This window comes from Chiloscyllium punctatum, chromosome 26 (assembly GCF_047496795.1).
Source record: "Chiloscyllium punctatum isolate Juve2018m chromosome 26, sChiPun1.3, whole genome shotgun sequence".
Taxonomy (NCBI): Eukaryota; Metazoa; Chordata; class Chondrichthyes; order Orectolobiformes; family Hemiscylliidae; genus Chiloscyllium; species Chiloscyllium punctatum.
The window spans coordinates 78484447-78510944 of record NC_092764.1 but is presented as its reverse complement, the minus strand read 5'-3'; the positions used below and the strand labels follow the sequence as shown (position 1 = coordinate 78510944).

General features: G+C 43.0%; 1 protein-coding gene across 2 annotated transcripts in view; it reads right to left on the bottom strand.

The window, feature by feature from the left end:
• Nucleotides 1-10270: 10270 nt before the first annotated feature.
• The window catches only part of LOC140453207 (mixed lineage kinase domain-like protein), a 44523-nt gene continuing 28295 nt past the window's right edge, over nt 10271-26498 (bottom strand). For both annotated transcript variants that reach the window (XM_072547750.1, XM_072547749.1), the window contains exons 6-11: nt 22746-22875; nt 19578-19662; nt 17672-17817; nt 16126-16175; nt 13753-13893; nt 10271-11330 (exon numbers count right to left, since the gene is read on the bottom strand). In XM_072547750.1, coding sequence (XP_072403851.1) covers nt 11263-11330; nt 13753-13893; nt 16126-16175; nt 17672-17817; nt 19578-19662; nt 22746-22875 — 620 coding nt within the window. In that variant the 3' untranslated portion in view covers nt 10271-11262. The remainder of the gene's footprint in view (nt 11331-13752; nt 13894-16125; nt 16176-17671; nt 17818-19577; nt 19663-22745; nt 22876-26498) is intronic.

The following is a 26498-nucleotide window of genomic DNA, read 5'->3' as shown; positions in this document are numbered from 1 at the left end:
ATATCTGACCCAGAGTTTGGGTTGAATTTGCGGTAAGGCTGTTTGTTCTAATCTTTGCATTATCGGTTCTGCTATGAGTACAGAGATGGGTGAGCCCATGGGTGTGCTGTTGATTTGTTCATATATTTGGTTGTTGAATGTGAAGTGTGTTGTGAGGCACAGGTCCAGTAGTTTGAGCATGCCGTCTTTGTTGATAGGTTCACCTGTGCCTCACAACACACTTCACACCAGAGAACACACACCGGATCATCAACACCACACTCACAGGAATCCGATTCACTAGAGAGGAAGAAAAGGACAACCAACTCCCATTCCTAGACGTGATGGTACAGAGAACACCGAACGGAGATTTCACCACAAAGGTATACAGGAAAGCCACACACACAGACCAAGTCCTAAACTACGAAAGCAACCACCCCAACACACACAAAAGAAGATGCATCAAGACATTATTCAAAAGAGCCACAACACACTGCAGTACACCAGAACTACAAAAAGATGAAGAAGAACACCTATACAATGTATTCGCCAAAAACGGATACCCGCGCAATTTCATCAACAGATGCCTAAGGGAAAGACAACGGAATGAGGACATGCCACAACCCAAAGGACTAGCCACACTACCATACATCAAGAGCATTTCTGAACTGACAGCCAGACTACTGCGACCACTAGGACTCATAACAGCACACAAACCAACAGCCACTCTCAGACAACAACTCACAAGAACGAAGGACCCGATACCCAGCGTGAGCAAAACCAGTGTAGTGTACAAAATCCCATGCAAGGACTGTACAAAACACTACATAGGACAAACAGGAAGACAGCTAACGATCCGCATCCATGAACACCAACTAGCCACGAAACGACATGACCAGCTATCCTTAGTAGCCACACACGCAGATGACAAGCAACATCAATTCGACTGGGACAACACTACTATTATAGGACAAGCCAAACAGAGAACAGCCAGGGAATTCCTAGAGGCATGGCACTCATCCACAGATTCAATCAATAAGCACATCGATCTGGACCCAATATACCGGCCACTGCAGTGGACAGCTGGAACTGACAACCGGAAGCGGCAGATTCAAACCACTACAAATGCCGGAGGAAAGATCACAAAAGCGCTTCACAGGAGGCTCCCAAGCACTGAGGATGTCACCTAGACAGGGGACAAAACGTCTGCAACATAAATTCCCAGCTCGGCGAACAGAACCACATCTTTTCAATAACTTTTGAGGGTTAAATTGGATAGGCCCTGAAAACAGATACAAGGATTGCGATACTTCTATACTGATGCCTGTTCAGCTTTAATGAAAATTAGAAATATTGTTAAAATACATTTGGAATGGATTAATTAATGCTGCATGACTAACTTTATGAAGATCGCTTAAAATTACAATTCTATTGAAACAAAACTTTGTGAAATGATTATTCTTAGGTGATGACAAGGTGAAAGGGAGACATGCCCAGACCAGGTTAGTGGGATAATTATTAACAGGTAATGTAGGTCTTCAAGAATAGATAAACATGATACAATGCTGTGCCAGGCTTTTGATCTTGCTTAGTTTAGATGTATATGTGTGGGAAAGAACAGAAGTTACTTTTGTGTACAACACCATGGTTCAACAGCTTGAAAAGGAATAAAAACAGCTGAACTAAGTAGTCATTATGATCACAATTTGTTAACTTTCAGGAGGTAAATTGATGACAGAGAGGGAATACTACTGAGATGACGAAAGTCACCAGAGACAACAGCTTGAGAGTGAGAAGGGAAAATGAGGAGACCCAATTGTACATGAGAAAGCTCAGTAACTTAATGGCAAGTAAATGGCATTAAAATCAGAATTTTCAAGTTTAGACAGAAAACGCAATGGTATTTCGGATGTTTCAAATAAAAGTATATCATAAAGTATAAGGCTAGGGCTGCTGGAGGAGTACTAACACAACTTTTGAACTCGGAGGCAAGAGTATGACCACTCAAATTTGGCTTACACTTTTAAAGTTCAGGAAAATCACGTTTTTATTTTGACTGACTGTGATCTGGGGACTCTGAGTCGATTGAGTGTTTATCACCTTCTGTTGCAACTTCACTTAAATGATGCGAGGAGAAAGTGAGGACTGCAGATGCTGGAGATCAGAGTCAAGAGTGTGGTGCTGGTAAAGCACAGCAGGTCAGGCAGCATCTGAGGAGCAGGAGAATCAACGTTTCGGGCATAAGCCCTTCATTAGGCATGAGCTACCTGGGGGATGTAGTGAGAGAGAGGTTTACTGAGATCTTTGTAGAGAGAGGAGAAGAGCTTCTTCAAGGAAGGCACCCTTGGAAGAGGTTTTGCAGTAAGGTTAAAATCAACTAGGAGAAAGTGAGGACTGTAGATGCTGGAGATCAGAGTCGAGAGTGTGGTGCTGGAAAAGTAGAGTAGGTCAGGCAGCATCCGAGGAGCAGGATAATCAACTTTTTGGGCATAAGCCCATCATCAGAAATGACACTGCTTTCTTCTATTTTCTTGCTTCCCTTCCACCACCAGAATCTCCACAAGTACCAATGCAAATTCCCAGTCACTGAGAAGTCCTGGCAATTTCCATATTTGCTGAGTCCTGGTGCCTTTGAAGTAAGTTTCATTGGTCTCCTGATTGAGCACTGTGATGGTTTTCTGGGACCTCTATTTCTGGTCTCATCTGAAGACCTCTAGAATATCCAGATCCCTCTACAATGCACTTATTTTGAATTTCTCTCTTTAAATAATAGTCTACCTTTTAGATTCTTCCTCCCAAAATGCATGACCGCACACTTTCCACATCACATTCCATCTGCCAGGTTTTTGCTCAGTCTCTCATCCTATCTATATGGTCCTGCATTCTCAACCTCACCCCTCGCCTGGAGCATGATGACCCTTGGGTTAGATTCACCAACATTTGTCTGTCTGTAATGAGAGAGTAGCCCGCTGAGCCCCTGGGACTGTGGCTACTTTACCATGTTCTGAGGAAGGGTCACCAAACCCAAAACCTTAACTTTGATTTCTCTTCACAAGTGCTGCCAGATGTGCTGAGCCATTCCAGCACTTCCTGTTTTTGTGTCTGATTTGCAACATCTGCAGTTTTCTGCAGAGAGTAAATAATTGAGGATCTCAGGCTGATCCTTGTGGCAGGAGAGCAGGAGTTTGGGTCGGTCGGCCCCTTTATTCCAGAACAAAGAATGCACACCTGCTATTGTGATCAATTCACTGTTTTCTTTCCAAATCAGACAAAATTCTTATTGAAAGTTATCCAACCAACACAGAAGAAAAACATTGTACCTACCAATCCGAAACAGACTCTTTCAGTATCAATAGTTGAACAGGCTACAGAAGCCGAACATTCAGTACCTCCTCTCAACAATTCTTGACCTGAATCATGCTCTTCAGGAACATTTAGTATACCACAAGAAATGGGTATTTGCTTGGACTCCATTTTAATCCCTTTTTATGGTACATCATGCTCAGCCAGATCAGGCTGATATTAGCTTATTCATTGGCCTTGAATGATCACTTTCAATGATGAAACTTGATTCAAAAAGACAGCTTAATGGAAGACAATGACCCAAGTCTTCTGATCAACATCAGAACCGTTCCTATCGAGATCACTGGATAAAAAAGTTACACACTTAGCTTGCTCTGATTTTTCTGGTTGCAGGATTCTACAGACTCCTTTAGGACAAGAATCCTGGTGGCAGAGTGTTGATGGATGAGGTGGCTTGTAGATAAGATGGTAGTGGGGTAGGGTGGTTGTATGATAGGATTGCAGGGTGCTACACAGCAGGGTGGTAGGTTGGAAGGAAATGGTGGGATCAGGTCACATTGGTATGGTGTTTGGGGCTATCAAAGGGTTGGGAAGGGAATCAGATGATCAGTGGGTTAGGCAGAGCCTGGGAGGGCATGTCAGGAGTGGTGGTGAGACAGTCATACAGAGTTACCTGTGTGAGAAACGAAGCTCACTTCAATAATTTCAGTCCGAGACAAGATCTGAATCAGTAGTGTCATTTATTTCGCTCTTGCAAGAGGGGTGTGGTGTCGACTGTGTACAAAGGCAGTCACACACACACTGAATTCAACGAGTACACAACATTTATGTAATTTGGTTCCTATTCTTTCATCCCATTGCTCCTCCCCTGTTTACACCTCTCACCTCTCTAAGACCGGTGCCCATTACTCTTGTTTATCTCTTGCCTTATCTGGCCTTGTCTGTGACAAAATGTTTATTTCTGGCCTCACAAGGCCGTTTGACCACATCCTGCTGTGGTCCATTGTTAGGTATATCCTCCTTCACTACCAATTGTTTCCCTCACTTGCATGACCTTATGACCTCATGACTTCTTGATCGTGGTTTTTTTTCTTGTTTTTGCAGAAGCGGGAAATAGATGCTTATAACTACTGTTGTACAGGCATATCTAGCTTAACCCCCTCCCCTCACAGCACCTTATCTATTTGTCTGTAACATCTACCAATGTTTGTAGGCACATTTCATTCTTGTATGCACATTTTAGCGAATACAAAAACAATTATGTATTTCCTTCACATAGTTTTCATTCTTGCTGACTCAGCTCTTGGCTGAAACAATTATACACTGGTGTCAGTTCATTTACCTTGCATAAGTAATTATGATTGCAGAAATAACACTACTTTACCTATATCCCACACCTGCATAACTATCCAGTTAAGTGGGTGGATATCACCCCAAATCTCCAACTGTAACCCGAGGTGGAAACAACCATTCAGTGTTCCAGATAGCCGATGGTTTAGTTTTCAAAAAATCCCTGTCCAAACCCATGTACACAAGCATTGATGTAGCAAGACTCAGATTTGAGGTTTCAAGTGACAAATAATATCTGTGCAATTCAAAGGCCTGCTAGCATTATCATTGCTAAATCCCTTACGATCAACATCAAAGGCAACCATACCACGGTCACAAGAGCTGGCCAGAGGCGAGGAATTCTGTGGTGATTAACTCACCTCCCAGTTCCCCCATTGCTTCCCATGAAATGCAAAGCAAAAATCAAATGTATGACAGAACATTCTCCAACCAGATGTAAAAAGCACAATAGCATCCAGTCAAAGCAGACTGCTTGATCAACATCCCATCCACCACCTTAAACAGTTACTCCCCTCACTATCAATGTATAGTAGCTGAGTATGTATCATCTAAAAGATGTGCAGCAGCAACTCACCAAATACTGTTTAGTCTCACAGTTCTGACCACCTACAAGGACAACAGCAACAGACACATGGGAACAGGGCACAGTGGTTTGCACCGCTGCCTCACAGTGCCAGGGACCCAAGTTTGATTCCAGCCTTGAGTAGCATTTACACTTTCTTCCCATGTCTGTGTGGGTTTCCTCCAGGTGCTCTGGTTTCCTCCCACAGTCCAAAGATGTGCAGGTTAAATGGAATGGACTTGCAAAAAAAGAAAATTCCAGCAGTGTCCAGGGATGGGCAGGTTAGGTGGGATAGCCATGGTAAAGCCCCATGAAGGCTTACAGAGATGGGGTCAGGGGATAGATCTAGGTGGAGTGTTCTTTGGCGTGTTGGTGCAGACTCGATGACCTTAATGGCCTCTTTCTGCCCTGCAGGGATCCTAGGAAAACCTGAGTGCTCCAAACTACAGCTGTTGCTGGATCAAAATCCTGGAATATCCTTCCTGATAGCATGATAAGTGTACTACATGGAATGCAGTGGTTCACAAAGTGGTGGTGAATGGAGTGCTGATTAGGTTGGCTGCTTTGTCCTGGACATTTTTTTTGAGTATTGTTGAAGCTACACTCATATAGGTGAGTGGGGAATATTCCATTACATTTCCTGACTTGAAGGTGGTATGCAGGCTTGTGTGAGTCAAGTGGTGAGTTATTCCAATCTCTGTCCTGCTGTATCATCACATTTTTTAAGGGGCTAGTAATAGTTAAGTTTTTAAAAAATTCTTTTGTGGAATATGGAGATCATTGGAAATGCCAACATCTATTGCCCATCTCACTTTGCCTTTAGAATGTGTTGGTGAGCCACCTTCTTGACCAACTGCAGTCCAGCTGGTGAGATTTATATGTAGTGCTGTTAAAAAGGGAGTTCCAGGATTCCTGGAAAAGGAACAGCAGTTTAATTCAAAGTCAAGAGAATGGAGAACTTTGAGGGCAAGTTTTCATACAGAACTTAGAACAGTACAGCACAGGAACAGGCCCTTCAACCTGCCATGTTTGTGCCGACCGTAATACCATTATAAGTTAATCCCATCTCCCTGCATGTGGCCCATATCCCTCTTTTCTCTGCCTGTTCATGTTAAACTCTGCTTCCACCACCTCCCTCGGCAGCACATTCCAGGCACTGTCGTGATTGGGACAGATTGACCTCATTTTCTACGAGGTTCTTCATTGGGATTGTTAAACTGGGCCAATCAGGAAAAACTTGGAAATATTTTGATTTAGTCCTTACCCTCCCCTTCACTGTTTTGCTCACACAGCATTGCCCTTTTGGTTTGAAGGGCAGTGCTTGTCACTGGCCACTCGGGTGTTTTTCATATCTTCCTGGTGGTGGAAATTGAATAAAGATTTGTGCACTTTGTGTCCTTCACTGTGTTTTACACCTGCACACACACACCATGGGTGCTGGGGAAAAAAAATAATAATAAGCACTACCGCAGTGTGGGGGTTAAATTTAAAAAGAAAAAAATATATAACCAGGAGATTCCCCTTCACTGTTTTGATTTAAAAAAAATTTAACCAGGAGAGGTTTGCTTCCTGGTGGTGGAAATTGAATAAAGATTCGTGCACCTTGTGTCTTTCACTGTATCTCACACCTACACACACACACCCCATGTGTGTTAGGGAAAAAAAATAAGCACTACCGCAGTTAGGTGGTAGTGTGGGGGTTAAAAAATAAACAAAGGATGATGAAGAAAAAATATAAACAGGAGTGTCAGAAGGTTGTTTCACTCTGAGAGCTGGCTCTGAGGAAGTTGGATCAGCGTTAGCATTCAAGGACTCTCCTCCTAAAAAAAAGAAAAAAAATTTAACCAGGAGAGGTTTGCTTCCTGGTGGTGGAAATTGAATAAAGATTCGTGCACCTTGTGTCTTTCACTGTATCTCACACCTGTGTACACACACACACACACGGGTGCTGAGGAAAAAATAAGCACTACCGCAGTTAGGCAGTAGTGTGGGGGGTAATAAGGAAAAAAAAGCCAAGATGTGGAGGTGCCGAAAATAAAAAGAGTAGGAGTTCAAGAGATCATGTTAAAAAAACATTTAACCAGGAGAGGGCTGTGGGAGTTTGCACTCCCTTTTTAACTTTCTTAAAGATCTTCTTTTATGTTTTTGATTTCACTTCAGGCCCACGCTCCTGATCTTTGAGTACCTGGTGCAGAGGGGAGAAAACAGGTCAGAGGATCTCCTAGGGGGTCTGGTCCTGGGCCTGGCCGAGCTGGCCATTAACACAAGCAGATTGTGAAGAGGCTCATTATGGCTGACTGCCTGTCCCTCTTCCGCAGTTAATTTCCAGCCTGGGTGTCCTTGGAAAAAGGAGCATGTAGTGTCCACCAGTACTCTCATCCTCTTTAGGGAGAGGTGGGCACCGCAGAGAGTGGAGTGTTTTACTTCCTCTTCCAATTTTGTTTACATTTAATCCCTACCCTGCACTTTTTCTTCACATGGGCGCTGCCCCTATTAGGACTTTGCTTGTCACTGGCCACTTGGTGCTTTTTTTCTTGGTCGTGGGATATTAATAAAGTTATTTGCACCTGATTTTTAATAAAAAGAGAAAAAGGTGTAACCAGGAGGTTAGAATCTCCTCAGTTGAGATCTGACTCTGAGCTGACTGGCCATAGCCAGTGTATTGATACACTAGTAAAGTAGAAGGTAACTTGGACCAAGTCCCTGTGCCATTGTTTCAGCATGTCGGTAGGCTGAAAGCTCCGTGTGTAGCCCCCTGGGCTGAAGTTGCTCTGCAGGAAATGCAAGCAAACTTTGTTCAACTAGCAATACAATTGTGAATATAGTTGAAATTCCTTGTATTTTATGGGAAGAATTATGATTTTGCAAGAATAAGGATAAAAACATATGACTGGACAAAATGTCACCAGGAGACTAGGATCTCCTCAGAGGGGGAAATAAAAATAACCAGGAGATTAGAATCTCCTCAGTTGTAGACCAACTCCGAGCTGGCTGACCACAGCCAGTATACTGTATACTAGTAAATAAAGGGTGACTTGGTGATGGGGATGCAGCCGCTCTGCACTTTTTTCAGGAACTGGATTAGTGGTGCTGGAAGAGCACAGCAGTTCAGGCAGCATCCAACGAGCAGCCTTACTTATTTCAGGCACCTACTACCTACACACATCTCCTTTAAACTTGCCTTCTCTCATCTGAAACCTACGCCCCCTTGTGTTTGACATTTCCACCCTGGGAAAGATACTCTTGAGTCTCCAATTTATCCATGCTCCTCATTTATTTTATATTCTTTCATTAGGTCACCTCTCAGCCTCCGATGCTCTTGTGAAAACAATGCGAGTTTGTCCAACCAATTCCACATGTTCCCCTATGTCTGCTACACTTTCCTTTCCAGGTGGCAGACTTCATGGATTTGGAAGATGCTGCCAAAGGGCGATTGGTCAATTTCTATAGTACATCTTTATATTGCGAGAATGGGTGAGGCAATAAATGGTTGAGATGGTGACGGTACTAATAGAGTGGACTGCTTTGTCCTGGATAGTGTTGAGCTCCTTGAGTATATTGAAACCACACATCCATGCAAGTTGGGAGTACTGCTTCACACTCCTGACTTGTTTCTTTTAGCTCGTGGCCAGGCTCCGGGGAGTCAGGAGATGAGTTACTCACTGCAAGATTCCTATCTTCTGACCTGCTCTTTGCCATTATATTTTGAATGTTTGTCCAGATCAGTTTCTGGTCAGCAGTAACTTCCAAGATACTGATAATGGGGGATTCAATGATGGTCATGCCATTAATGTCAAGGGGTTATGGTTAGATACTATTTTGTTTGAGATGGTTATTGCCTGACACTTGTGTGGTATGAGTGGTATTTATTGAGGTTATGCCTCAACAGTACCCTGAGTAACTCTTACAGAGTGATAGAACTATGATGATGGACTCCAATAACCACAATAATCTTCCCTTGTGCATGGTATGACTCCAATTAGTGGAGACTTACCCTCTGATTCCCACTGACACTAATTTTGTCAGGGTTCCTTGATGCCGCATTATGTTGAAAAAAAGCTTTAATGCTTCATCTCTGGAATTTTGCTCTTTTATCCATGTTTGGATCAAGGCTGTAATGGAGTCAGGAGCTGAGTGGCCCTGATAGAATCCAAACTGGGCATCAGTGAGCAGGCTGTTGCTGAGCAAGTGCTGCTTAATGGCACAGATGATGACACTTCCAACATTTTACTGATGATCAAAAGTAGACTGATGGAGTTGTAATTGGCTGGGTTGGGTTTGATCTTTTCTCGTATTGGACAAACCTGGGCAATTTTCCATCATCAGGGAAGTGCCCGTGTTATAGTTTAACTGGAACAGCTTGGGTAGGAGCATGGCAAGTCCTGGAGAATTAGTCTTCAGTACTATTGCCAGAATGTTAGCAAAGCCCCTGGTATTTGCACTATCCAGTGTTTTCAACCATCTCTTGATCTCAAGTGGAGTGAATCAATTGCTTGAAAGAGAGGCATCTGTGATGCTGGGGACCTCTGGCGGAGGCCAAAATGGGTCATCCACTCGGCATTTCTTACTTTTGCAAACGTTCCAGCTTTAGCTTTTGCACTGCTGTGATGGCTTCTCCATCATTGAGGATGGGGATATGTGTGGAGCCATGCATTCATAACTGAATGTAGTAGGAGTGCAGAGTTTAGATCTGATCTATTGGGTGTAAATTGCTTTGCACTATCCATCACTTGATGCTTGTGCTCTTTGGCAATCAAGTGATCCTGTTTTATAGCTTTACCAGGTTGAAACTTCATTTTTCGGTCTACCTGGTGTTGCTCCAGACATGTCTGCCTGCTTCTCTTCATTGAACCAGTGCTGATACCTTGGCTTGGTGGCTCTACATTCTCCAGAGGTGGAGTGGGGAAATATTCTGGACTATGAGATTGCAGATTGTGTTGGAGTACACTTGCTGCTGATGGCCCACAGCACCTTATGGATGCCCAGACTTGAGTGGCTTAATCTGTTTTCACATTTAGTACAGGGATTGTTCCATACAACATGATTGTCAAAGTCAAAAATCACATGACACCAGGCTATAGTAAAACAGGTTTATTTGAAATTACAATCTTTTGGAGCGATGCCCCTTCGTCAGGTGCAGTGAGAGAGGGCATACTGACACAGAGATTATAGGCAAGAGATCAAAGAATCATATAATAAGTCTAAATGGAGTGAACAAACCTAAAATGGCTGGTGGAGAGCTCTATTAGAAAGGAGATGCAAGTTTTAATTGACCTCCAGAAAGTGATGGGAGGATACTCTCAACGTGAAGATGGGACTTTAAGTCCACAAGGACTGTGTGGTAGTCACTCCTGCCGATACTGTCATGGAGAGTCACATCTGCACCAAGCATATTGAAGAAGTTGATGTCAAATATATTTAGCTTGTTGGGTTCACTCAACACCAGGGCTTACATGGACAATTTCCCACAGTACTTCAGCATTAGCTAGTACTAATGCTTTACTGGGATAGCTTTGCTGGGAACTTAGCTAGTTCTGGAGCATAAGCCTTCAGTGCTGTTTCCGTGATGTTGTCAGGTACATAGAACTTGCTGCAACCAGGTTTGATACTTGCAGGATGAAATGTGATTGAAGTGTTCAAATGATTGATGTAGAGAATAATAGGTAATCACTGACGTGCTCATTTTGTTGTCATACTGCCCAGTGGACAGTTTTGGTATTTCTTTATTTTTGATTACTTGAATGATGTGGTGGTTTAATTAGAAAGAAATCAATGACGTGCTTCGCTTTGCTCAATAATCCATACCCAATGGGTCATACTGGTACTTGTGCAAACAGTGCTCTGAGCTGGAAAGAAGTTTAGTCTCAGATAGTTAAGATTGTAAGAAATACTTTATTGTAGTTAGTTGACCAGTGTTGCACATTTAATGTATGTGAGGGACAGAAGTCACAAACAATATATTGATATGACACAAAGATTATGAGGGAGCTGAGTGGAATGCCTCTACAAATTATTATAACCTGGAATCAGTAATTATGGAGCTTGATGATCAAGTGGGATGGCTGGGTTCAATCCCATGATGTGTTACTTGCTCCAGAAATTCTGTTTAGAAGACCCTTCAGTCTGCTGACAATAACTGAAAGAAAGAGGAGAAAGGATGTCTTAAATGCTGTGCAGTGATCACATTAATTTTTCTTAGGTGGTAGCAGCCTATTTATTTCAATGCATGGTACCATTCACTTGTCAGGAATATTAGTGATGTGTAGCAGTAAAAAGACATAAGAAATTATCAGGGATTTCACTTGCTTTCTGGCTCGTGCCCTTGACCCAAACATCTTTAGCTGCTCTATCTTCCCACCATCATAACCTTTACCCATGTTTACACAATGTTCAGTACCATTCACAACTCCTCAGACAATGCAGAAGTCTATGCTCCCATGGATAACATACAGACTTGGGCTGTGAAGTATCAAGTGATATTTATAATGCACACACATGTTCAAGTGCCATACAGGGCAATAACTAGCTCCATCAAGATAATCTAAACATTCCCCCTTGACATTCAGTGGCAGTGCAGTAAATCATCGACTAATGACATCCTTGGGGTTACTATGGAATAGAAACTGAAGTGGACAGTTATACAAATGTTACGAGTGCAGCTCCAACAACACTTAAGAAGCTTGACACCATCCAAGACAAAGCAGACTGTTCGATTGGCATCCCATTTGGCATGTTAAATGTTCCTTCTCTCTACCACTAGCCCACAAAGGCAGCAATGTGGATCATTTACAAACTGTACTGCAGCAACTCATAGCTTCTTGAACAGCACTTTCCAATTCCATAATCTTTACCACACATGGCAACACACCACTTGTAAATCCCCCTCTAATTCATACACCAGCTTGACTTTAAACAAAATTGGCCATGCCTTCCCTGTTGCTGGGTCAGAATCTTGGAACTCCCTTCTTGACAGGACTCTGGACACAGGCATACAAACATACATCCCACTGACTGCAACCGTTCAAGAAGGCAGCCCACATTTCCTTCTCTAGCTTAATTAGAGATGGGCAGCAAATATTGCACTGGTTCATCAGTGACACTCAAATTCCTGAACAAATAAAACAAAACAATTTCAGGAATCAGAAAGAGCCCCTCACATCACATACTTCACTTCATGGAAAGTAAGGAGCTATTTTAGTTTTAATATTGGGCTGAGCCTGCTCCTTCACTTAGGTCAGGATTATATGAGGAAACTTCAATAAAACAAAAGAACTGAGAAGCTGGAGATCTGAAGTTAAAATAGAAAATTGCTGGCAAAACTCAGCAACTCTGGCAGCATCTGTGGGGAGAAAGCACAGTTAATGTTTTAAGTCTGGTCATTCTTCAGCAGAACTGATAGCTAGATTTATGCTGAAGATAAGGTGGGGTGGGGGTGGTGGTGATGCTGGTGGAGGAGAGGTCAGTGGATAGGTGGGGTGTGAAAGGGGCAGGTAGACAGGAAGATTATTGATAGTTGGCCAGGACAGCGAGAAGCTGAATAAGTGATAATGAGAGTTGAGAAAATGGATAGACAGTGTGCTTAAAGCAACCTATGTCATGACAGGACTAGAGTGTAGAGGTAGGTTTAAAAAAAAGTAGAAGGAAGGGATCACCTCTGAAGTTATTGAGCCCTGAAAGCTGCAAGGGTCCCCAGGAGGAAAATGAGATGCAGTTCTTCAAGCTTTTGCTGAGGGTTGCTAGAACACTGCAGCAGGCCTGTGACAAATATGTTGGTGTGAGAACATGGCGGTGTGTTGAAGTGGCAGGGAACTGGATGCTTGAAGTCATTTTTATGGATAGAGCGTAGGTGTTCTGCAAAGCCTTCCGTCAATGAGAACAGTTTCTTCCTATCGACTTTGTCAAAAGGCCTCATGATTTTGAATACCTGTATCAAATCTGCTCTTGCCTTTCTCTTATTCAAGGAGATCAGTCCAGCTTCCCCAATCTATCTTCTATCCTCATCCATGGAGTGAATATTTTCTGCACCCTCTCTAACGCTGTCACACTGGATTGGATTATTCCTAACTGCCAGGAAAGCCTTTTCTCCCCAGCTCCAATATTTTTTATACATGCTGAACAGAAGTGTTCAAATTAAAAGAAATTAAAACACTGATATTTCTCTAAGAAGGCCAGGTCTCAAAGATTAGTTCTTAATTCCGAGAGTCTCAGGCAACCAAGGAGACTTGACTGCCCAAAGTACACAAACCACTCAAACTTATCTGTTAGTATATCTTGGTAGTGTCCCCACCTCTGAGTCAGGAAGCCTGGGTTAAGATCACACCTGCTCCAGTGTGTGTAATTAACATCTCTGCACAGGCTCATTACAGAATAGCTCTCAGAGGAGTCATTCAGAGGATGGAGTGTAGACTTCATCTGGAGCCTTACAGTTTCTGCCTGCTGCAAGCAGAGGAATTACACATGCACTCTTACATATTGTGAGCAATACAGAATCAACTTGCTGCCTGCAGTTTAGCTGAACCACCCATTCAGGATCCCCCAGCTGTAAAAACACCACCTACCTCCAGCTTTCGGACGTTCAAATGGGTCATAAGCACGGCATTCATCAATCAGTTCACATAAGTCCTTGGGACAGTCACTAGGCAGAGGTTCTCGGAACTTTTCATCACAGACCTTTTGGTGGATAACATCAGCATTGCAATCTGTTCAAAAATAATGATGGACTTGTAGTGCCTCAGTGTGGTGGAGAAGCTGTTATTAACCAGACTCCGTGTTTGTTACCTCTGTACTTCCAGCATGAATCCATTCTACTCCACTCCATAATTCCTGAGAGCCTCAATTTTATCTCCACTCGGGGTATTCAAGATTCAAAACCCAGATTTGCAATATCCTAACTGAATTGAAACGAGACATCAATCCTGACAGAATCTGAGACATGATGAAGAAGGAGGTCTGAGTCACCGGAAGGAAGCTGAATGTTGGAGAGAACTGCACATGGAGATGAAGAATGGAGAAAATGTTGGAAATACTGTGCAGATTAGAGAAAGAGAGTTAATATTTTGGTTCTGAAGGAAGCTCTTTGACCTCAAATATTAACTCTATGCCTGTTTCCACTGATTACTTCCAGCCTTTTGTTTTCAGGTTTCCAACATCCATTGTTTTGAATGAACAGGTGGAACTGGATGTATGGAAGAACTGGACTTGGAGATGACAGAAAAGAACTTGATTAGAACAAGCTGGATAATCAAGAGCATGAAAGAAGGGAAAATTAGCTGAAAGGATATATACTATACTATATTATGTGATTCATAGGCATTCATTATTATATAATCAGCCCTCTATGTCAAGTTGAAACCTCCAATCAAGGAAGTCTGTAAATCTAACTTTGTATATTTCCCTCAGGAATCTTAACTAGAAATCAATTTAACATTCCCTATTTTCTTCTTGATATTGCCCAGCAAGTAGCTGACTTTCCCAATTACCAGCTGAGGCTGCAACTCAAACCTACTCTCACTGCACACATGACATAGTGGACTGGATGGTTATCTAAGAGTACAACGGTATCTTGATCAGTTGGGCTAGTGGGCTGAGGAATGACAGATATAGTTTAATGCAGATAACTGCGAGGTGTTGCATTTTGGTAGGACAAACCAGGGCAGGACTTACTCAGTCGTGCGCTGGGGAGTGTTGTTGAACAGAGAGACCTAGGGTTGCAGGTAAATAGTTCCTTGGAAGTGGTATCACAGGTAGATAGAGTGGTGAAGAAGGCATTTGGCACTCTTGCTTTCATTGACCAGACCATTGAGTTCAAGAATTGGGACATCACCGTTATGTCTTCACAAGAAATTGGTGAGATCACATTTGGAGTACTGTGTTCAATTCTAGTTACACTGCTGTACGAAAGATGCTATTAATCTAGAAAGGGGGCAAAAAGGATATTACCAAGACTCATAGGTTTGTGTTATAGGGAGAGGCTGATTAGGCTGGAACTGTTTTCCTTGGAGCATAGGAGGCTGAGGGGTGATCTTTGTAGAGGTTTATAAAATCATGACAGGCATAGATAAAATGAATAGTCAAGGTGTTTTCCACTGGTTAGGGGAGTCCAAAACTCGAGAGCATAGGTTTAAGATGAGGGGGAAAGATTTAAAGGGACCTGAGGAGCAACATTTTAACACAGAGGGTAGTGCTTATATGGAACGAGCTGCCAGTGGAAGTGGCAGAGGATACAATTAAAGCATTTAAAAGGCATTTGGATCAGTACATGGAAAAGAAAAGTTGAGAGGGATATGGGCCAAGCGCAGGCAACTGGGACTAGTTCCGTTTAGGAAACCTGGTCGGCACAAACAAGTTGGGCCAAAGGGCCTATTTCCATGCTGTATGCCTCTATGGCACTATTACAAAATAAGATATCTTCACCCAACAATGATTTAATACTAGCACAAGAAAAGGATCTGAGTCAAAATAAAGCAAAGCACCTAAATATGGTCAACACCCAGAACCAGATAGCTCCTCAAGATAGAAAGCACTCAGAGCTCTGCAGCATCCAAAGCCAGGGAAACCCTAAGGGTAAACAGCAAACTAAACCATCTTTTATGAGGAGGGATCATTCCCCAAGAATCAAATAATATTCAGCTAAGGTTCGATAGCAATCAGCACCAAAGAATACTCAATTTGTTTGTAATAGTGCCCAGCACCAGTTAAGACTATCATTCTCAGCCAGCTTTCAGCACCACAACATCAGATTTGTACAGGGACACAATGGTAACACAGTTACTAAAACCATCCAGCCAGAACCAGACAATATTTGGCTAGATTCAGCTTTGGACAACATCCGTCCAGTATCAGACAGAGTCACAAGCCCGCATGCCCAAAGTACCTATCTACTGAAAATGAAAGAATAGAATAATACGATGCAGAAAATTTGGCTCTTTAACCTTTAAATGGTGGCTTTCGACTGGCTATCTCCCATAGGACAATTCCAAAACTGAAAGGAAAACAGATGATAAAATCAGGGATAGAGCACAAATCAATCACCGGTCAATTATCATCCATGAAATTACAGTTCAATTGAAAAATTGCCTCTGACACCCCCTCCTTATAACCTGACTCACTACTGCCCTCTGATTTTTTTAAATCATATATTGACTAGACGCAACTTGTTCCATACTTTTTTTCACCCACTTGTGGAATGTGAGAGCCCCTGACTGGCCAGCATTTTTTGCCCATTCAGAGTTGCCCTTGAGGAGGTGTTGGTGTGCTGCCTTCTTGAACTGCTGCAGTCCATGTGCTGTGGGTTTTGACTCTCAATGCCATGAGAGAGGGAATTCTAGGATTTCGACCCAGTGACAGGAAAGGAATGGCAATGTATTTCCAAGTCAGGGTGATTAGCGGCTCATAGGTAATGGTGTATTTGCTGCCCTTGTCCTTCTAGATGGAAGTCATTGTGGGTTTGGAAGATGCTATCTAAGGAATTATGACAAATTTCTATGTTGCACCTTGTAGATAGTACACACTGCTGCTACTGAGTGTCAGTAGTGGTGGTTTTTGGATGTGGTGCCAATCAAGCAGGCTACTTTCTCCTGGATGGTACGAAGGTTCTTGAATGTTGGAGCTTCACTCATCCAGACAAATAGGGTATGACCTGTGCCTTGCAGATAGTGCGCAGGTTTTGGGGAGTCAGGAGCTGAGTTACTTATAGCTGTAGATCTAGTCTCTGACATGCTCTTGTAGCCAATGTATTTATATGGCAAATCCAATTGAATTTCTGGTCAATGGTAACCCCCAGATGTTATTAATAGTGTGTTCAGTGATGTATTGCCATTGAATGTCGATGGAGTAGTGTTAGATTTGTCTCTTATTACAGATGGTCATTGCCTGGTATTTGTGTTGTGCTAATGAACCCCAAACCGGTTTTTAAACTTCTTTCAAAGGGTGTGAGTGTTGATTGATAACATTTAGTGCCTATTCCTGTTTGCTTTTAGAAATGATGTGGTGAGCTCAATTGTTGAATCATTGTAGTTCATGGGATGTAGGTGTTGTTTGGAAGACAATTGCAGACTTATGACCCAGCAACAACACAGGAACAGAAATATTGTTCCGACTCGAGATGGTGTGATTTGGAGGGGAACTTTAATCTTGCTGCCCTTCTCTTTCTTGGTGGTAAAGGATGCTGGTTTTGAAGGTGCTACAAAGAAGCCTTGGGAAATTACAGTTACAATTTGTTACTGTTTGATCTTGCCTCTAGAATGAGCCACTGTTTACACTCTGATATTGCTTTCCTGTTACAGTCTTAGTTACTAATCTGCATTGATTCCCTGTTACACATTAGTAAAACCTGTTACAGTTTGATTGCCAATATACATTGAAAACCATTATACACCGATGCAAGTGCCCTATTGTACATTCAGCCAAGAACTGCTGCAGTTTTTGCTGCAGTCTAGCCAATACTTTGTCCCTCCCCCGCTATACTTAAATTCTTACCTGTACACCTCGCAAGGCTTGTCATATTTGTAGTTGACATCTTTCAATTGCTGCGGTGAAATGTATGCGATCTGTTGGGATCTCTGACTGGAAGTACTGATGTGTCGGATTGAGGACTCTGTCTTTGCTAGCTGCAAGCCTCCTAACTAAACGCAGGAATAGAGCAAGAATTAAGTGAATGCTGCAATGAGTATCACATCTTCAATATTGTATTCCCAATTCACAAACAGGAACATTAGAATTTGAGAAAGCCATTTTGTTCCTTGAGCCTGTTCCACCATTCTGTGACATTGACCTGATTCAATATGTCCTTACTCCTTATTATCGTTGAAAAGAAAATATCAACCACATATTCAAAATTAACAATTGATTAAGCATGATTCTACATGTGAAGAGAACTACATCCTTCTAGTATTGAGTCTTTTCTTTATTGGCAAGATGTAACAAAGGATCAGTGCTGTACCCTCAGTTTTTTAGAATATTCATAAAGCACTGCAAGAAGATACCAAACATATGTTTGCTAAATGTTTTGAAGTCAATTCACCACCTGACTATGAGATGGAACTGTACTTGCTAAGTCAGATGCCTCTCTGAACGGCTATACATCCATGTTAGAAGGGCTCCACTCTTGTTGTACTATATTGACTAAACCTGTTAAGGACACCCAGATAATCAGCACAGCCGGTCTGATTCAAAAGAATGCATTGCACCTTGGACCAGTGCCTTGGATCTTGACTTTACTGGAAATATTGAAAGGAAACTTTGAGAATGACCCTCGTGCTTCCCACTAACAGTAGAATGAGCGACCCCTCCAAGCTACCTAGTTGTCTCATCTCATATCATCACACAGACCAAGCAAAATATACAAGGGAAGGTGAGGACTGCAGATGTCGGAGATCAGAGTCGAGTGTGCGGTGCTGGAAAAGCACAGCAGGTCAGGCAGCATCCAAGGAGCAGGAGAATCGACATTTCAGGCAAAAGCCCTTCATCAGGAAGGTCACAATTTTGCATAGATTCTGGTCTGATATATATTAGAGTCATGTGTAGATTCTGCCCTGTGTGTGTGTAACTGTCCTGCTTAAGTTCTTATCCTGCATATATTTTGCTCCTGTAATAATCCAAAACTCTTTTGGAAGCAAATGCCAAGGACATGCCTAACTATCTATCTTAGCAAAAAGAGAAACAGCCAGCACTGGAAATCTGAAACATGAACAAAAGCAAAAATGTTGTAAACATATGGCAGATCAGCCAGCAGATGTGGGAAAAAAAAACACATGATTAAATCTCTTTAGAATGAACATTTTGAGCTTTCCAATTATTTATTTGTCTGCTCCATGTAGGTGGATTCATACATTTCTGAGGGCAAGTCACATTAAAGAGTCAAACAGAAATCCACACTGCCTTTCCAGGGCAGTGCTGATGAAAAGCTGCAATGTCCAGCTCCGATGTTTCACACATGGTAAGTGGCGTCAGTACAGCTATCGTGACATTGACTTCCAGTCCTGGAAGTCACTGCTGTGCATAGGCTATGGAGGCTTGCGCAGCCAGGAAGAAAATTAGGACAGGTTACCGGTTTTGAGATGAGGCGGTAAATCAATACGTTATCTCCGTTCTCAGTTGGATGTAAAAGACCCTGTGGCACTATTTTGAACAACAGGGGAGTTATCCCCAGTGAAATGACCAATGTTAATCGCTCAATCAATATTACAAAATTTGATTATCTGTTTCTTATCTCATTGTTGTTTGTGAAAGTTTGCTGTCTACAAAATTGCTACCAAGTTTCCTACATTACGACAGTCACTGCACAAACAGTTGGAGGGAATTTACTTCCAACACTGCATTCTGCCTAGTGTTCTTGAACAGGCCAAAAACCTTTATGAGATGTTCATCAACTACACCAACCAACCTTCACTCTGAGGCTGTGATCTACCAGGAATGTAGTGCTGTCAATGGAACAGTGAAGTTTGAACTTTTCATATGACTCGTGCAGCCTATAACAAAGCAAAACACAAGTACTTTATTATGCACCACACACAACCGAACGATTTTCAAAACACTGGCAAGGAGAATAGCCAAATCTGTAGGAATTGGAGTGTTTCTGTGTGTTTTTACTAAACTGCAAATATCTTACCAGAAGCCGGGATTGATAAAATTCCTAAATATCTAAAAGGAACAGACACAGGGACTTTAACACTAAAGTGTGGGAATGAAGTGACAAGGCAGATATCCCGGATCATTGCCAACATTGAAATCCCACAACCATGTTTAAGGTACTGTTATGAAGGAGGAAAGGTCGAACCCCTCCGATAATTAACCGACACACAAATGCCAATAGGTTATGACAGGAATAGAGGTTCCCTTTTATGAATAATTAAATCCAAAACACCCAGAGAAATTTGGCTCTCCCCTCATATTAAAAGGCAAAGAAACTCTCTGATTTCCACTTTATAAGTAATAAATAACAATTTATTTATTCAACTCTAACAGTAAACATTTTAACAGAATTACTATTAAACCGGACAATTTTTCCCTAAGTGCTAACTATTCCCTAACTGAACTAAATTCAATTGGGATGAATGCAGTTCAAATAAACATGAGTCCCACTTGTAAAAATCCAATTAATAAGAAAAATAAAGTTAAACTTAATCTCTTCAAGTTTGCAGTGTCTATGTCTTCTCTGCTTTATCTCCGATCTTCCTTCAGTTGATCTCATGTCACAAATGCCTCTCTTCATTAAATTCGTCTGTGAGGATTTTGATCTGGAAATACTATAGTGTATTTGGGTCTTTTTTAGATTGCTTAAATATTTCTGTGAGAGCCCGATATTCACTGTTCAAATGACAGTTGGCTCTCTCCCCGATTTTCAAAACAACATGCCTTAAGTTTTCCTGATGATGCACCAAGTTCTGACAACATGATTGGTTTCAGGCTGTAAACACCATCAGTTTTAAATTCAATTGGCTTTGAATGGCTGAGTGTTTGGTTTAAATAAATTGGTCAAATTCAACTTGTCTTCAAAACAGCAGCAAATCTCAGGTATTTATAACAAAGCCAATTGATACACGTTTCCATTTTAGAACAGACGGTCTTCCACAGCTACTCACAGACTCTTTTCTCTGCAGAACTTGAAGTTAAAGAGCGCATTCTCTCTTAAAGTGACTGCACTCTGCTTTTCAATTCCCTGTTATTCTACCCGGCTTCATAACAGGTCAGCTTGGGGACGAACGGTGGCTCAGTGGTTAGCACTGCTGCCTCACAGTGCCAGGGACTCGGGTTCGATTCCAGCCTCGGGGACTGTCTGTGTGAAATTTGCACATTCTCCCAGTGGCCATGTGGATTTCCTCTGGATGCTCTGGTTTCCTCCCATAGTCCAAAGACTTACAGGTTAGTTGAATTGGCCAAGCTAAATTGCCCACAGTGTTCAGGGATGTGTAGGTTTGGTGCACTAGAGAAATATAGAGTAAAAGGGTAGGAGAATGGGTGTGGGTAGGATACGCTTCGGAGGGTCGGTGTGGATTTGTTGGGCCAAATGGCCTGTTTCTATACTGTAGGAATTCTATGACTCTAAACTAGGCGAGTCACTGCCCTGCAGAGTTATCGAGAAACCTATAGACAGAATCCCAAAGCTTATTGACAAATTTTCACCCCTCTCGATTCCCTTCATGTTTAAATTGACCAGCGTTCTCCTGCAGACCAGACAAAAACAAGGATGACATAGAGAATCCAGCTAATGATCCATGCAGATCTCACGCACTCGCAGCTTGGTGCCAATACTGGTTTTGGTCTTATCTTAAAGGATAACAAAGAGCTTCTGATGAATGGCACGTTGTGCAGAACAATTTATCACAGGATGAATGATTATAATGTTACCATCTTTCTCACCACAGCACTGAACCCAATTGAATAGTGGTTTCAACCGATTGATGGTGTGGATCTTCAGAATGGGCGGCACGGTGGCACAGTGGTTAGCACTGCTGCCTCACAGCGCCAGAGACCCGGGTTCAATTCCCGCCTCAGGCGACTGACTGTGTGGAGTTTGTACGTTCAGGTGAATTGACCATGCTAAATTGCCTGTAGTGTTAGGTAAGGGGTAGATATAGATGTAGGGGTATGGGTGGGTTACGCTTCGGCGGGGCGGTGTGGACTTGTTGGGCCAAAGGGCCTGTTTCCACACTGTAAGTAATCTAATCTAATCAGCTGTTTCCTCTCTGCAGCCCAGTCCCCACTGTGTAGATATTCTGAATCTAAGCCTCTGCTGAATATCAAGTGCCCAATATGCTGTATAAAATTAAGGAATCAAGCAACAACAAAAGTCTCTTTGCACATCAAACTCATAGTCTCCAATTAAGTATGCACAATCTGTAATATTAGTGGTGGCTGGCAGCAAATTGCAAATTTAATGTGGGCTAGGAGTCAAAAACGACGACTACTCCAGAGCCTTTTGCATTTGCAAAGGACCCAATGACTACTCTAATGATCTAGTGACAGGCCTTAGATGCTGATATAGGAGCTTTGTTCATATGAGGGGAAGCACACCACAGGCAGGGGTCATAAGTGCACATTGTACCCGTCAATGTTGAATTCTTAGATCTTGCTTTTAGTTAATAATCCTTTCATGTAATGTGGGCATTAAAGACATGGCTGTCCTTCATATAATTGCAAATAGGTCAGGGATGAGCAGGAGAGTGGTGGGAGTGCGACTTGGGAAATTTTCTAGGCATCCCCCACAAAAGGAAGTAGTTTACCTCTTTCATTGCTGATTGAAACTCATTATCATTTGAAATACCTCGACTTTAACCTTCTACCACACCTTTTATTTGATGGTGCTGGCTGTTTGTTCGCAGTGAACCCTACTTTTGAACACTCCATGGTTGTAGATTTCTGTTGTTGACTTAGAGTGAGGCAAAAGGAAATGTTAAAGCAGGGACTCAGTTGAACACACCAATTCTTTAATCCCAATGACTCTATTTTTATACTGGATTACTCCAAAGAAGATCGTTGGAATAAATGAATCCCTCCACTAGACCTAATCTCTCCGTTCTCTCAATTTTTAATTGTCATAATTCCAGCCTACCTGTACAAGGCACTGGCAGCGTCTCGTGCCATGCGAACACGTGTCTGCCAGCTGAGGTTCTGCTCTCCTCTCAGAACACTGTGCAGGGTCCCGAGCTCACAGTACTCCATCACGATCAAGAACTCATGATCTATGAGAAACGATAGCAGATTGACCAACTGTAAAATTATCAATCCAGAACTTGCTGATGTTCTCGTGCTGATCTGACTGTGAGCACGGTTCTCCTTCAGGCACTCTTGCCTTAGGCAATGCGCCATTAGTGTAAAGTAGTCGAGAGGGTGGTGCTGGAAAAGCACAGCAGGTCAGGCAGCATCCAAGGAGCAGGAGAATCGACGTTTCGAGCATGAGCCCTTCCTCAGGAATGAGGAGGGTGTGCCAAGCAGGCTAAGATAAAAAGTAGGGAGGAGGGACTTTGGGGGAAGTGTGTTGGGAATGCAATAGGTGGAAGGAGGTTAAGGTGAGGGTGATAGACCGGAGAGGGGGGTGGGGGCGGAGAGGTCGGGAAGAAGATTGCAGGTCAAGAAGGCGGTGCTGAGTCCGAGGTATGGGACTGAGATAAGGTGGGGGGAGGGGAAATGAGGAAGGTGGAGAAATCTGCATTCAGACACCGTCCTGTCCCACCTAGTCCAGGAACTCCCCACATATGTTTGAGACATCACCCATGCCCTTCACCTCCTGCAAGACCTTTGTTTCCTGGCCCCTTATGCCTTATCTTCACCATGCTCATCCAGCCTCTGTACACATCTATCTGCCATGATGAAGGCCTCCAAGCCCTCCATTTCTTCCTCTCACGCTTCCACTGACATACTCATCTGCCTGACTGAACTGGTCCTCACCTTTAACAACTTCTCCTTCCAATCCTCCCACTTCCTCCAAATGAAAGAGGTAGCCATGGGCACCCACATGGGCCCCGCTATGCCTGCCTCTTTGTCAGGTACATGGAGCAATCCATCTTCTGCAGCTACACCAGCACCATCCCCCAACCTTTTCCTCTGCTACATCAATGACTATTTCAGTGCTACCTTGTGCTCCCTGCGAGGAAGTTGAACAGTTCATCAACTTCACTCACACCTTTCACCCCGACCTCAAATTCACCTGGGCCATCTCGGATACCTCCCTCCCCTACCTGGACCTCTCCATCCCCATCTCCAGCGACCAGCTAACCAAGGGCATCTACTACAAACCCATGGACTCCCACAGCTACCAGGATTACAGCTCCTCCACCCTGCCTCCTGTAAAAATGCCATCCCTCATTCCCAATTTCACTGCCTCCACCGCACTTTTTCCCAGGATGACCAATTCCACAATAGAAAATCCCAGCTGGCCTCTTTCTTCAAAGACCACAATTTCCAGTCCCATGTGGTTGACGATGCCCTCCAGTGCACCTCCTCCACTTCCCGCACCTCCGCCCTTGAACCCCACCCCTCTCAATGCAACAAGGACAGAACCTCCCTGGTCCTCACCATCCACCCCACCAACCTCCATATACCATCACATCATTCTCCCCCACTTCGGCCACCTACAAACAGACCCCACCACAAGGGATATAGTTCCCTCCCCACCCCATCAGCATTCTGGAGAGACCACTCCCTCTCGTCAGATCCATGCTCCCCCCACCCACCCACCCCCCCGGCCCTCACCCCACTCTTGGCACCTTCCCCTGCAACCACACAGAAGGTGCAAAACCTGCGCCCAGACATCCCTCACCTCCGTCCAAGACCCCAAAGGATCCTTCCACATACAACCTGTATGTCCACAAATGTCATCTACGAATCCGTCGAACCCAATGCGGTTTCATCGACATTGGGGAGACAGGACCAAATTGTGAACGTTTCAGAGAACATCTCTGGGACATCTGCACCAAACAAACCTACAGCCAGTAGCTAAACACTTCAACTCCCCCTCCCAATCCACCAAGGACATGCAAGTCCTGGGCCTCCTCCATCACCAAACCCTAACCACCCAATGCCTGGAGGAAGAACACCTTATCTTTCACCTTCTCACTGGTAGGTGAGCCCTCGATGGACAGAAGAATCACTTCAGTGATACACTCAAGGCCTCACTGATGAAGTGCAGCATTCCCACGGACACCTGGGAATCCCTGGCCCAAGACCATTCAAAGTGGAGACGGAGCACCCGGGAAGCCTTTGTGCACCTCAAGACTTGCCTTTGGGAAAAAAAGCGGAAGCCAGGCAAAAACAGGGAAAGGAGAGTGCTGCCAGACCATTGCTTCACCCACCTCCCGTGACCAAAGCCTGCGGTAGCCGCATTGGTCTGTACAGTCACATACGGACTTACCCTGAGAGTGGAAGAGAGTTATCCTTGTCTGTGAGGGATCACCAATGATCATGATAAATCTTGCGAAGCAACAGCAATACCAGTATAGAATTTAATCGAATTTAAAGTCATGGAGTCGCAGAGATATACAGCACGAAAATAGACCCTTTGGTCAAACTCGTGCATGCCAACCAGATAACCTAAATTTATCTCGTCCTGTTTGCCAGCATTTGGCCCATATCCCTCTAAACCCTTCCTATCCACATACCCAACCAGATGCCTTTTAAATGTTGTAATTGTACCAGCCTCCATCACTTCCTCATTTCATACACACATCACCTTCTGCATGAAACAGTTGTCCCTTGATTTAAGTGACTTTTTGATTGTGAGGACATTAATCTTTGAGGGAAACTGAGTAACGCACTGGTTTTAACCTTACAGTGATAGGTCGTCACTTCAAACATTAACTCTGTTTGCTGAGTAATTCCAGCATTACATCTGTTTTAGATTTACCAACATGCACGAGTATTGATCTTCTAGTTTTGCTATTTTGATCCAGTAAGTAGACAGCTGTACACAGCTCCCTTGATCAAATGCTGCTCCAATGTATCCAAAGCCATTGTAATTGCTCCTTTGTTATATCTCCCTCAAGGAAAACTAGTATGTGAATCAGTTAGAATCAAGGGTTAATTTTATAATTACTCCAAGTACAGTTTCTGAGCATGTGTGAAAAGAGTTACATCATAGTGACATCACAACTACATGGTGGCAAGTGGTAACAGGACCCGTGGAACCAGAAGCAAATGACAACTAAGCCCTGAAGAAACCAAGTGGCAGTACAGGGTTATGGGTAAACTATGAGATTAGATCAATGATCTGATCACAGAGGTCGGGGAAATATTTGAAGAGAAGCTCAGTGGCAGCAGAGATCAGCAAGTGATGGACTTCAAAGTCTACGTAGACTTTGGAGAGGTAAAACCCACACAAAACTGAAAATCACAGCGGAAGGCCCACAACAGAGGAGGTAGCAAGCAACAAGTAACAAGAAGTGACATAAATCAGCCATATGAGCAGTACATACTTTAAAGACTTGTTTTACCAGTTAGAGAGGAGCTGCAGTAAGGGTAACGGAGAGTGGAAGCTCATGCCAAAGCTAAGAAATCACAACAAACAAAATGAGCATTTTGGTTTTTCTCTTTAACCTATGTTGCCCCTGTCCTTTTTATTTACATAGGCTTATGTCTGACTAAAATGTTTATGAAGTGGTACTTCATCAAATTATTTTGCTAAGTCTAGATACAGAAAACTTTTATCTAACATGTCCGTTATTTCATTTCATAATTCAATCAAGTTAGCCAAACACAACTTGTCTTTAACAAATCTGGTCATTTATTAGCTCATATTTTTCCAAGGGCCAATTAATTTGTTTCTAAAATGGGGGTTACCAATGTATGGGTGGTGGTCCCAGTGAGATTA